At 40.2% G+C, this 14608-nt stretch overlaps 1 protein-coding gene across 2 annotated transcripts in view; it reads left to right on the top strand.

Annotated features, from left to right (window-relative positions):
- Window positions 1-2375: 2375 nt before the first annotated feature.
- The window catches only part of tet3 (tet methylcytosine dioxygenase 3), a 57330-nt gene continuing 45097 nt past the window's right edge, over window positions 2376-14608 (top strand). Inside the window, exons 1-2 of one of the 2 annotated variants that reach the window (XM_037779151.1) lie at window positions 2376-2640; window positions 6531-7342. In XM_037779151.1, the coding sequence (XP_037635079.1) occupies window positions 6977-7342 (366 nt within the window). In that variant the 5' untranslated portion in view covers window positions 2376-2640; window positions 6531-6976. Of the gene's footprint in view, window positions 2641-3413; window positions 3546-6530; window positions 7343-14608 lie in introns of those variants that run through there. The other variant, XM_037779150.1, reaches the window with a different exon arrangement.

Here is a 14608-nt window from a genome sequence, read left to right as displayed (position 1 = left end):
CCTTTTAATGCAAGTGAGATGGATGTAGAGTGACTTAAGCTGTTTGAGCTGTTTATTACTAAGAAGGTTTCTGGGAGAATTTCAGGTACACGTTCACCTGTTTTTATTCTACGATCATTATTATTTATTAAACAAAACAAAGGATCCATTTTGCTAAAGTAATATCTTGTGTTACAGTGTTTCCCATTTCTGCATATTGTCATTAAATTCCTCTTAAAAGCTTTATCTCTACAGCAGCTTGTCATTTAACCATATCATGACCAAACCGTATCAGTTTTTGTCCTCAACATATAGAAACATGGCCAAGAACTTTTTTTTTAATCCTGTCAATTTGGTGCTTAACACCGTGGTCCAAATTATCAAAAATGATTTTCTCAGTGCATCACACTGTACATCTTAATATCAATTCAAACAACTCAAAATAAACCCGATATATTAAACTATGTATAATGGTATAATGGCCAGGTACCTCAGAAGAAATGTCGAAGGTTTGCATTTTGTGTTAACAGCATTTTGTTTGTGTGTTTGTTAAACAGCCTCCAATGGAGTGTTACAATGGTGTAAAAATAAAGAGTTGATGTGTTATAACTGAGTGATAACACACATTTATTTACCTTTGTGTTAATTCCCTTATTTATTTACTCTGTTTAATTTTCCCTTTTAAAATGTATTTATTTTAGCATTTATTATTTATTTTGTATTTATTTGTTTACGTTTTCATTCGTTTTTTTATATATATTTATTTTTTTAAATGTGTCTATTTATTTATTTATGCACAATTTTCCCTTAGCATTTCACCCCTTATTTCTTCCCCAAACGTATTTAGTACAGCGGGTCGTCGACCTGCAGCTGCTTGTACCGGTACAGGTGTGCAGATCAACCGTTATCAATGGCTACATTTATTTTTAATATTATTTTTGCTATATTTTATGACTTGTTTATTTATTTATTGAGTCATTAATGTCTTTATTCATTTATTTCTCTATTTTGGCAGGTTCCGTCCTCCACACCTTAAGGTCCTTTGGAATGATTACTCTATTTATTTCAGTTCTAAATGTTGAAACAAATTTTGAAGCCAAATTTGAAGCGACATTTTTGATGAATATGATCTCATTTTAATGTATATTTTTGCAGTGTTTTTAGGCATAGCCTAACGTATTCATGTCGTGAGCCTATTGATATGTAATTTATTAATAATTTCTGTAAATGTATGTGGAGTCATTGTGAGATGAAACGCACAAACGTTCTCATGTCAAAGAACTACAAATAGATGCAGCCGGGCTACAAACCTCAGACAGATAACCTTTGTGGTTCAGGAACCCCCAATTTAGATTTAATACAGCATCATGAAACTATTGTGCAGCCATAATCATAAGTGAAACCACAAAAGGTGTTTCTATTTCGTTCTGATTCTTTTAACTTCATATACAGTATATTACAATAGACAGGGCCGGCTCTAGCCCTTTTGGTGCCCTATAGGCAAAATTCGGATTTGGAAACTTTCTGTCTTTCTGTCTTTCTGTCTGTCTTTCCGATACCCGATCGAGCTACTTGAGTCAGTATCGGCCCAATATCTGATCCGGTATTGGTATCGGTGCATCCCTTGTATGAGTAATATGAATAAAAAAGGAAATCTATTTTTTATTTAAGCAGATGTATGCCCATACCCAACCATATACAACCTTTTTGTTAATGGTTGAAATATTTATTTTTAATGATATTTGACTATAGGTTGGTCACAAAATAATATAACAATCTGTATTTTAGCTGTCGGGTTTCTATCTCTTGTCCTTCACTTTGTCCTGTACACAGGCCCTGTTTTTTTTTTCATTAGGGCTTTGAACTATGTTTATATCCAAACCACCCTCCATTTCCAATTCATTTCACTACCACAGTCCTGCATGACTCCTTCTGTGCAGCTGATGATGGTGGATCATAAGGCTGACTGACCTTCACTTGTGATAAAAACGCTGAACTACCTGAACTGTGTCAGCCGGGGTCACTGCTCCCCTTCATCTGAACAGAGCAACCCCAGTGTGTGCAGGAGTGGTCCTGAAGGTCCTGATCCTCATCATCCCCCCTCATGATGTCACAACATCTGGTTCAAAACCCACGGCATGACATCACAGGAATCTGATTATAACCCACTCTTTAACATTTGAGCTACCAATTAAAATATGCCATTACAACATCATATGGGCAGTTTTAAATCAGTCTATGACCTCATTTAAACTCAGCATCACATTGGCCAGTTTTAACCCCACATCCCCCATTGTATGACATCACCTCCCCCCCTTACTGCTCCAGCTGGCAGGACTCCACTCCATAATTTACTGATCACTTTAACCCCTCCAAGCTATACAACCTCTCTCTCTCTCCCTCTCTCTTTAAGTCAGAGTTATGTCATTAGGCCAGAACTTTTTTTCACCCCCTCTCCTCTTCAGTGCACGAGTATTTCTATAAGTGGAAAAGTTTTTGCAGCCGCACTTTTTGTTCATTTTTTTTTCATCATGCTGTGTAAGTAGCCTAGTTTTGTTCCATTTCTATCATTTCTTTTCATTTTTGCTAAAAGGCGTTTGAAGGAGGCTGAAGTGAGGAGGAATATCGACGCATTTAAAGACCCACTCCTCATCGCGGGTGGTATGTTGTCTCTCTTCATTGTGAATATGATGTTTTTTTTCCTGTGCATACATACATGGATGTTGAGTCGGTTATTAACCCACTCTGATGTGCTCGTTTGCAGAAGTAACAAGTGTTTCTGAGCTGCATTTTTTTATTTTTTTAATTTTAGCTATAGCTTATATATATATATATAAAACAGCTGGAAGTTGCATAAACATGTTATTTATGGATTTTACTAAAATAGAAGATTTGTATTGGTGACTATAAGAGATTTAGGTATTTACCTCTGCAACAGAGATCGAGGCTGTCGCGTGGATGTAAATCTAAAGTGTGTATTCGCACCCGGTTAAAGTGCTGTTTTTGTCACCTAAAGCAATCATCCCAGTGGCCTCAGTCACAGCCCCCTGCTGTGATCTGTGTGTCTTGCTGTAGATAAACAGCCTTATCTTAATGTACATCTAACGATGCCTGCTCTGATGGCTCTGATGGCTGTGATCGCTGTGGGCTGGCCTGGCCGGGTGACCACGTGGACTACAGTAACAGTCATAACAGAGGCAGAGCAGAGCAGAGGAGAGCTCAGTACTGTACTGACTGACTGACTGACTGACTGACGGGGGGGGGGGGTCATACAGCTCTACAGAAGAGCCAAAGTGTTGATTGAAGCACGTGTGAAGCTGGCAGAGCGCATGCCGTTGTCACGCGCATCTGTGTCATTAGGTAGTGCCCAGTGATGTTTAGTCTATTTCACACTGAGGCCGGTCATTCACAGACCTTTACCTGTAGGTCTAGCTTTAAATGCTGGCTACCTTTTCCCCAACTAATGCTCCGCTGTCTCAGTGGACAGGTGTAGGAACTGCAATCTGTCTTCACAGCTAATAACATTACTTCAAATAAGCTAACGGTACACCATGGAAACCCATTTGGTAAGTTTTTTGTCCAAAACAAATACGTTTGGTAGCATAAATTATACTTACATGTGCAACAAAAATGAATAATGAGGCCACAGTGTTATTCTGTTAATATTACATGTTAATAACGTAGGCTGTGTGCTAGCCAGCTAGCAAAGCTGCAAACAAGATAACGTTAACGTTTAATTTTAGGTAGCAAAAACAAAAGTTAGGTTTACATATTTAGTTTTATCCTATAGCGTGTTTGGGGACATTATTTGTTACTGGGCATGTCTCATTTGATTTATTTTAATTGTAAATGTCAGTTATAGCTCAGGCCAGAGACACAAACAGCCACAAACAGCAACAAGTTCATTCTACCACAACTGAAAGCTAATTAGCGTTTTTCCCGCCTTGAAAGGCCACGCCTGAGCTGCAAGGTTTCACTTTTTTTAAATCCATATTAATTTAAATCCATGTTAATGCATAAGCCCACGGGGTAATGTTAAATGAAAGTAGCCTACATATTTTATAGTGGCTTCTACCCTCCAGCTGCATTGCTGTTAAAATCTAAAAGAACCTGCTCAGTGCCGGCTGTGAAGGCAGCAGCAGCAGAGAAACATTGGCTTCTCTCAGCACAATTCACTTTATAGACGGTTGACTGGAGCGTGTGACCACAAGACAAAGAGGACTGTCCCTGGCATCAACTTATCACCCCCCCCTCTTTCATTCAGGGAGACACAAGCCCCCCGTCCATGTGGGGTCTGCCATTAAAACATGGTATCTTCTCAAACTACTCACGTAGGCCTGTATGGCTGTGAGCCAACTGCATGTGCAGCACTGACAGCTGTGTTTGGAAACCAGACAGGATCCAGACGGTAATCAGGGACTTCAGACTGAACTCTAATATGAGGCAAAGCATCTAGTATTATCAAATACTGCACAGCCAGTTATACCAACTATGTAAGTTCATGCCGGTTGTGAAGTGACATCTGACTAGATAACATTTGGTTATATCTGATAAATGATAAATGTAATATGACAGTATAAACCATTGCCTTAAATAGAGCATTGTGTGAGTTTTCAAATTTGCTTCATCTTTATTTCTTAGTTGACCTCATTACCTTTGAATAGAATAAAACAGAATAGAGACTTTATTGTCATTGTCATTGAAAACAACGAAAAACAGTTTAGCAGCTCTTTGCAGTAAAAGCAAACATTAAACGCAACCATAAAAACATTCAAATCATTGCAGATATCCCTCTATCGCTCCGGTGAGAAGGCATACACACACAAAAAACATACATAAACTGCCAAAACGAGAGCGCTGGGCCGCTGCGTCTAACCGCACCGCCATCTTGAAATGCTTTATGCTTTATGCTTTGCTTTATGTAATGGACACTACAGCATGATCAAAGCACATTCTGATGGCATGTATGTGTAGTTTACATGCTGGGATACTAGTATATATATCACCTATGGGACCTGTAGTGACCGCAGAAAATTCCAGTGCCTTTCAGTGGGATTGATGTGTACTTAGTTTAGCTCGTGCCCCTTTCCTGGGTGCAAACGTTGGATGAGTGACATTCAAAAGATGGAAAAAGCAAGAAAAAAATAGACCAGGGGAACGTTTTGTGTTTGTATGGGTGTTATATATTCATACTTAAAGCTGAAGTAGGCAAGATTGGAGCAAATATGATTTAAAAAAGTTATTTTTATAAAACGGTCGCTATATCCTGACACTAGTACATAAAACAGGTAATCTAAAAAAACAAACAAACATGTTTCTCTGTGTCCTCCGGTGCTCCTAACGGCATCTGCAAGATTTCACATACCGGAGGGAAGAAAAACAGTCAGAGCCGACCTGTAGTCTGCCGTCCAGCTTCCGCCTATGAGAGCCGGCTGTCAATCACTGGCGTACTCCGACCAAACGGTCAAACTAGGCAGCGCTGATCAAATATGAATCAATATTCTGTTACTGTAATGCCTATTTCTCGCCTCAAATGTTTTCAAAATCATCTTGTAGTGTACTGTTTAGCTGTAAAATGAGAAAGTTTGTAACCCGGCCGCCATGTTGAAATAGCTTGAGGAAATACCAAACACCGCCCACCAGTCAGAGCACAGCCAATAAGAACACTCTCTCTCTGAAATGACCTGTGATTGGTCAAAGTCTTCCCTCACTGGCTTAGATTTTTTAAAGCCTGAAGACAGAGCCATGAGGAGGTGCAGAAGTCTAGTTATCTCTCAGAACACTTGAATTACAATATGCTGAAAGGTTATAATGGGATTTTTGCCCAATGATGCCCAAAAAAATGTTGCCTACTGAAGCTTTACAGGTTGAAGTGCAAATTATTACTTTTGCATCAAAGGCATTTATTTACTCTTTAAATCAAAGTTGATACAAAACTTTCAATAAGTGGTGTGTTACAATTTCTCCAGCCAAGCCAAAGCTTCCTAAAGTAAATGAATACATTCATCGTAGACCTTCATACTTGATATTTCCGCTTATTGTACTCATGTGTTTGTAGTACTGTATTTCCTCAATGCATCAGTGTATTGACATTTTGTTTCTTCACACATGTAGAGGAACCACCCCTGGCCACTATCACACCAAATTTGGGATCAATCAGAGCTTGCATTATGAAATCAGCTTAGGTGTATCATCTCCCATTCGTCCTGGTTTTATGCTGCACTTCTTTTTATTTATGTGGTGTGTCACAAAAACTGTCAATTTAACCACTTTTGCAGTAAAATATTTGTATATAAAGAATCCATTTCATAGGAGACCTAAGAGAATATCACACATAACACATTGTTGTGCTTTGTTCTCTTAGAGATACACCAGTGTTAAAGAAAAAAAACAACTAGTTGGCTATATAACTTGTTATGTTTATGGCACATGTATGTTCAGATATTTTATGGTCCCCACTGGAAACCTAGAAAAGAAATGTGAATGGATACTTTTTTGGGGCATTCTAGCATTGATTAAAAATGTTTTGTTTTATCCCTTTGTCTTTCCAGATTGTACCCAGGCCGTGCAGACACCACCATGACTCCCCAGGCTCCAGCTACGCTACCCAGACTGTGGTGGACCGCCAACCATCCCAAAGGGTAGCTGGGAAAGATGGACTCCATACTGCAAGTTACCACCGAAATTCTCCAGGGCCACCCGGGTGACCAAGACCACAATATAATATCATAAAGCTGTCCCTGGAGGGCTCAGACTAGAAGACAAGATGAACATGAAGCTAACTTTTTGGCAACAGCCCACAGAGTCAAGGGGATTGAGGCTTTCTCCAGCTGGTTTTAATATCTAGATAGACAAAGTCGACAGCACAGACTGATCCGAGACAAGTCATCTACCTGCCAAACTTTGTTTTAAACTTTTTAAACTTCACTGTGTTTACCCGTGTTTTTCAATCTTGCTAATTTAAGAGACAGAATAGACATAAGTGAGGACAGTCACCATGCCGAGGCCAAGGGCAGGGCCTGGTCCGCCACCTGAGGACCTTTATGAGTTCTCCATGGCCGCGGAAGAGGCTCAGTCTCTCCACTTGCACAGGAAATCCTTAGAGACAACGTCTCCTCTGAGCAAATACATAGAGACCGAACACCAGCAAGCGGGGCTCTTCTCTCTGTCTCCCTTCGATACCTCCCCGGACGCCACTGTCGACCTCCAGAAAAAAAGGAGGAAGAAATGTGGCGACTGCACTCCCTGCCTTCGGAAAGCGAACTGTGGTACCTGCGCAAACTGTATGAACCGCAAGACGGGCAAGCAGATCTGCAAGCTGCGCAAATGTGAACGGCTAAAGAAGAGACAGGATGAGTGGGAGGTGAGCATGGTACAGATATGTTGCTTATTGTGTAAGGGATAATGTACAGCGAGCCGGTCATTGTTTTGAAATAAACCCAGACGGGGTCATCGCCCTGAAGGATTTTAATTCACATGACCCACTAGCTGTACATTATCCCGCTTATTACATGGCTACTTACTTAAAGGTCCCATATCATGCTCATTTTCAGGTTCATACTTGTATTTTGTGTTTCTACTAGAACATGTTTACATGCTGTAATGTTAAAAAAAACCTTTATTCTCCTCATACTGTCTGCCTGAATATACCTGTATTTACCCTCTGTCCGAACCGCTCCGTTTTAATGCATTTCAACAGAATTGCAGTGGAATTGCGTTGTTAGGCAACAGCTTGGGTCTATGTTTACTTCCTCTCAGCTGATGTTATTTACATCACTGCAACAGGAAATAAAGTGGGACACATTTAGAATGTTTACGTTTAAAACCGCGTAATGATCTAAATATTGTATATTTGTGACATCAAAAATGGACAGAAATCCTAACAGCTTGTTTCAAACGCACAATTTCTGAATACGGGCTGTGTGTTTCTCCGTATATTGAGCGTTTTGATAGTTTAACAGTATTTATATAGCACTTAAACCTGCTTTTTAATGTAAAAGACATGAGAATCTCACTTTGACAGACACAATTTGACACAAAAATGATATCAGAACTGCGCCCATAGCAACAGTCTGTTATACATAGCAACGGTCTGCTATAAAGGAATAACAGACCGTAGAATGCCATAATTGACCAGATCAGAATTCAACAAAGTAATAAACAAAAATATTACTTGTACTGTTTATGGGGAACACTGTTTTAGAGTTAGCATAGTGTTAATAATTTGTGTTTCAAGGTAGTTTTGGAGTTGCATGACCCATGCTGTCTCAGAGACTCACACTGCAGGAGCATGTTCTGCTTTTAGCCGGCTGGTTGTAGTTGTAGTGCCACGCTTGAGGTACTTGAGCAGAAAACTAAAGGAAAGCAGGGAGTGTATCCATTCCATTCACCCACTTGCTGCAGCACTTTCATTATAGACCATTACAGATGTCACATACGTCTTGTCTTTGTAGCTGCTGGTGCTACTAATTGCATTCTCTATCTGTCAAGCCTAGACCTGCTAGATTGGCTAGACCCTCAGGCTGGGTTTAGAGTAGGGACGCAAAACCAAACAATAAAAATAACAAACCGTTCAATGACTGTGCAAACCGAACCGTGGGCTTGTTGAACCATATATGCTATAGCATTTACCCGAATGGCAAATTAATTGTACTAGAAATTAAATTCCAAAACTCAAATTTATGAATGTTAACATCTACAGTTTAATATTTTACTCTCCCCATGGCAACTCAACTGCTGTCTCAGCGTCTAGCATGTAAACATTAACTACTGTTTAACAGAGCCAGAACAGATGGAAGAGATTGTTCTGCCAACTCAAATATGTTCATAGAGCACACTTCATACAATGATGCAACACTGTGTGCTTTACAAACATGATTAAACTATGACTGGTTATACTACAACTACTAAAACAAACAAAAGATTATCCAATTACAAGGCGTGGCTACTGTAAAAAGCTGCTTTGAAAGATGGCCAAAGCAGCCTTATTGTCATTGACGAGGCTCCCGGAGTTACACTTTCTGATGACAGGTTGAATCTTGATTATTGCAAACTCTCAAAGCATGAAGGCAACATGCTTTTAGTGATTTTTGGTGGACAAGTTCACAGTCTAACCACAGTTTGAAGCGTTGTGGAAGCATTTCTCTTTGTTGATGGGATTGTCAAATAGAAACACTTTGTGTATTAAATTGTATGGTGTTTCTGTTCATTCTGAAAGGACTTATTTATGGATTGATTAGTCAATTGTCAGAAAATATATCGCCAACTACTTTGACAGTCCATCAATCATTTTTCCAGCAAAAAAAAAGAGAAACAATCCAAGTTCCAGCCTCTCCAAAGTGATGATTTTCTACTTTCCTCTGTTTTAAATGCACAGTGAACTTAGTATCTTTCGGTTTAGGACTGTTAGTTGGACAAAACATGACATCAGCTTGGGCTCTGGGAAATCATGATTTTTTAAAAAAAAATGGCTATTTCTCACTATTTTCTGACATTTCATAGATCAAATGATAAATTGACAAATCAAGAAAATAGTCAGTTACCTTGTTTGAGTGCTGCCACCGATCTATACATATATTTTGAGGCGTTCGAGTCTACACATGCTCCAGCCTATGAGGATGCCTCAAACAGAGCTGCAGCTGTATCATAAAGCCTAGTTAGGCTCTCCCCCACACACACTAACGTATTTACGTATAGTAGAGATCTTATACACACTTATATCTACCTTTAATGTAGTTAATGTAGTTAATAAACAGAGAGAGTATGAGTATTTGCGTGTGATGAGGATACAGATAGGTAACCTTCTTGGTTAATTGTGGTTATAGATCCTACTTAAATATTGTCCTCAAGATAAAGCAGTGAAAAAGTTTTAGTGTGTTTGAACAGGCTGTGGAGTGGACAGTGTGTGTTTGCATGGCTGAGAGACTGCGAGGGCTACCAAACAGCAGCAGTGGAGAATTCCTGCAGTTGCCTGGGCTTTGTCCTTTGACCTCTGAGGCTTTCGAATGAGGGTGGGGGTTAACCTTAGGCTAGTTTGTATTTGTGTGTGTGTGGGTGTGTGAAGAAAGAGAAAGAGTGCACGTTTTTAAAGTGCGCACTTGTGTGCTAATGGAAGTGCACGTGTGTGTGGGTGGCTTTGTGTGTTTGTACGTGCATCAGCGTCTTAAACGGTGGTGGGGGGGGATGGGCTGTAAAGTCAAGGAGGAGGACGGGAAGGTGCAGTAAATGGTCAGCAGTATTGGAGGAAGAGAAGCAGGAAAAACCAGACTGGGCTTCTAAAGCACAACCAGGGAATGGACACTTACTGCTCCTCTGAGGGCTGGCAGCCAGCAGAACAAGCACATTGCCACTGTTTATGTTAGCAACATTCCCATACTAACCAACTTTCTCACACAACATGACAACTAAACAGTGTTTCTTTGTATTGCCAACTACTAAAAAGGGCAGGAGCTGTTATATGATATTAAAGTGGGAGTAGGCAGTATATTTTTGGCATCATTGGGCAAAAGTTCCATAATAACCTTTCAGCATATTGTAATTCAAGTGTTCTGAGAGAAAACTAGACTTCTGCACCTCCTCATGGCTCTGTTTTCAGACTTTAAAAAATCTAGTCCTTGACAGGAGACTTTGACCAATCACAGGTTTCATTTCATTGAGAGAGCGTTCCTATCGGCTGTGCTCCGGTCATGTGACCGGAACTCGGCGTTCCTTCACTAGATTTCACAATGGCGGCGGCGTCACAAACTTTCTCATTTTACAGCTAAACCGTGCACTACAAGATGATTCTGAAAACATTTGAGGAGAGAAATAGGCATTAACGTAACAGAATATTGATTCATATTTGATCAGCGCTGCCTAGTTCGACCGTTTGGTCGGAGTTCGCGAGTGATTGACAGCCGGCTCTCATAGACGGCAGCTGGACAGCAGACCTCAGATCAGCTCTTACTGCTTGTTTTCCTCCAGTCTGTGAAATCTTGCAGATGCCGTTAGGAGTACCGGAGGACACAGAGGCACATGATTTTTTTCAGGTTACCTGTTTCATGTACTACTGTCAGGATATAGCGACCGTTCTATATCATATTTGCTCCAATCTCGCCTACTTCAGCTTTAAAAGGGTTGTGCCAGGTGTTTTGAGGGTATAATACAATTCTATAACCAATAATTCTGAAATGAAACTTATACATTAGGGCCATTATGGCTCTGTTTTCAGGCTTTAAAAAAATCTAGCCCTGACAGAAGTCGGCTGTGATCCGGCTGGTGGACGGTGCTTGGCATCTCCTCAACTTGATCTCAACATGGCTGCCGGGTCACAAACTTTCTCATTTAACAGCTAAACAGTACCCTACAAGATGTTTCTGACAAAATTTGAGGAGAGAAATAGGTATTACAGTAACAGAATATTGATTCATATTTGATCAGCGCTGCCTAGTTTGACCGTTTGGTCGGAGTTCGTGAGTGATTGACTCGTGGCTCTCATGTACCAGAAGCTGAACGGCAGACTCCAGATGAGCTCTGACTGGTTGTTTTCCTCCGGTCTGTGAAATCTTGCAGATGCCATTAGGAGCACCGGAGGACACAGAGGCATATGATTTTTTTTTCAGATTACCTGTCTCATGTACTACTGTCAGGATATAGTGAGTAGTACCAATCAAGTAAACGAAGGGTCAGACTACAGTTATTAAACTGCATCTTGTCCATTCGTGGGTTCTGGAGCGTAGCATCGCCTGGGTGATATCTGAGTTTGTAATAAAAGGCCAGTAACTGCCCGCCTCGCCATTGTGGTTCAATTTGCAAAATTCAAACTTGTTGTGAAGTGATTTTGACTTTTGTTTTGACACATCCTGTACGCCCCCCCACCACTCAGTCTGTCCAGAGGTGTAGATCACAGGTGCAGATGACTTTGCAGACAAGGACATGGCATGTTGTTGAGGAGTAAGCTAAAATCAAGAGGAAAAAAGGCACACGGGTTTGTTTGGCCACAAACAGAAAACAGGAAATCAGGGTTTACATCAGCTTTGTTGAGGCCTGTCCTGTCCCATCCTGTCTGGTGTGAGTTTTCTGTGAAGTGGCAGCAACAACACACGGGGGTCTCCTGCAAAATGAGAATAGTTTACAGGAACACAAGTCACTATTAAATCAACAAACACTAATTGTCTTTGTGGTTTATGGGACAGAAATGTGGGCTACTGTCACTATATGGTGGCCCAAGGCTCTCTTGTTGTTGAGCGGTAATAGAAGTTTACAGCCTCCATATTTCAACACCCCCCCGACCTCTGAGGGAACTCTACCCCTATTCAGCCAAACCCTTTCCCCCCCATTTCATTCTTCATCCAGCATCTATCTACACTGGTTATCATGTGCGTTCTAGGGATACAGGGATATTTGTTACTGCTGTTTCAAGCAAGCTATGGCTTGCTCAGATTTAGGGGCAAACCCACTCAAACACAGTTCACACATCTTTTGATTTACAAACAGATGTTTGTACAGTCATTCATGGACAAAATCCTACAGACTTCGGTGTTCCTCTGACTGTTCCTCTTGATGGATAGCCATGAAATTTAGCACAGATCTTCATATACCACCTTTATGTATTTAGTAGGGCTGTCAAAGTTAACGCGAAAATAACGCGTTAATGCAAATTCTATTTAACACTACTAATTTCTTTAATGCATTAACGCAACTTTTTTTGAGGTTGTAGCGGGCTCAGTTTTAAAGCTATAGGGAAGATGCTGGCACCATATGAAACTAGAACAACCTAAGGAATCCATCGGTACTAACCACCACTCTAAAGTTACGCAAAATTTTGGCGAGGAAAAACTGGCATGGCCATTTTCAAAGGGGTCCCTTGACCTCTGACATCAAGATATGTGAATAAAAATGGGTTCTATGGGTACCAACGAGTCTCCCCTTTACAGACATGCCCACTTTATGATAATCACATGCAGTTTGGGGCAAGTCATAGTCAAGTCATCACACTGACACACTGACAGCTGTTGTTGCCTGTTGGGCTGCAGTTTGCCATGTTATGATTTGAAAATATTTCTTATGCCAAATGCAGTACCTGTGAGGGCTTCTGGACAATATTTGTCATTGTTTTATATTGGTAATTGATTTCCAATAATAAATATATGCCATACATTTGTATAAATACGCATATTGGCCCACTCCCATGTCGATAAGAGTATTGAATACTTGACAAATCTTCCTTTAAGGTACATTTTGAACAGATAAAAAATGATTAATTTGGGATTTTATCCCAATTAACTATGGACAATCACGTGATTAATCGTGATTCAATATTTTATTCGATTGACAGCCCTAGTATGTAGGGTTCCCCTGACTTTTTAATACAATCATCAGATCAAAATGTTCTACTTTGGTTTATGACTAAATACCTGCAAAACTAATGACATCCTTGACGATAAGATATAAATAATTTTGTTTTACTTTTGTACAACACTTTTTAGGTGGATGTGCTAACTGGAGTCCGGTAATCGCTTTCAGTCCAAAATGGCGGAAGCGAAGCTTTGCTGTTGGGCGCTGCAATGGAACGAACAATTGACTTTCACATTTTAGCAGATATACGTTCTTCTCTAGTAGTCTCGTTAAAATACACAGTTGCTTGCTTATAATATGGGAACAACACAGGAACTGATTATGTACTGTTGCAGTAATTACACGTTGCTCTGTCAGATCAAAAAGAAAACATCATTGTAACATGGGCATCTTACCAAATCTTTAGTATATTTCACTAGTCATACAGTCATATTTCTTATTGATCATAGATCCCAATAATCTATGATGGTAGGCAGTGACGTTATTGGGATTACTGGGATTATAGGGACACTGGCCAGTTGTGTTGCCTTGCTGTCATAATGGAGATTCTCCCAGACCACAGCCAGGCCTGGCCTCCTTGTGGCCTCACCCTGCCTCTGACACGGTCAGTAATGATATTTAATCAGATATTGTCTGTATTCGAAACCGCCTACTACATACTACTGAGGAACACAGTATGCAGTATGTACTGTATACTGCATACTGCGTTCCTCAGTAGTATGTAGTATGCAACGGTTAAAGCGATGTATTTTGCTGTATGCTGGACCAGGCTGTAGTCTTTAAACCAGCTCTTAAAGCACTGGACAAAAAAACAAACTCATACCACTATTACAATATTAGCGAAAAATACAACTTAGATTTAGTTGTTTATGTTATGTTTGTGTACTTTATAATATATTGCAGGTTTAAACTATTGATTCTAACAGCTCATAGTGAAGTGAGACAAACAGGATCATCAACGAGGAGAGACGGAAAATATTACTTAAACTGCTTTTTCAGTTACAGCAACAAAACAGTGGACTGATCTCCCTCCAGATATTAGAGGGAATGTTAAAAAGGGTCATGTTGTCTCAGCAGGTTATCTCTCTGCCCCGTCAGAGGCTGCTCTTTTACTCTCCTCTTCTCTCGCCACTCTGCTGCTCTGTAGCCGGTCTGTGAGCGTCAGTGGCCGGCTCTCCAGCGAGCTACGCCCGCGGGCGATTGTTGAGCTTTTCAACTCCAAAAAGGCAGATAAACACATGTTCCTGTTAATATATATCGGATATCTGTGTTGTGATATTTAAACAAACTATTC

The sequence above is a fragment of the Sebastes umbrosus genome, chromosome 8 (genome assembly GCF_015220745.1).
Source record: "Sebastes umbrosus isolate fSebUmb1 chromosome 8, fSebUmb1.pri, whole genome shotgun sequence".
Classification (NCBI taxonomy): domain Eukaryota; kingdom Metazoa; phylum Chordata; class Actinopteri; order Perciformes; family Sebastidae; genus Sebastes; species Sebastes umbrosus.
The sequence above is the reverse complement of the archived record's forward strand: the minus strand, read 5'-3'. Positions and strand labels throughout refer to the sequence as shown.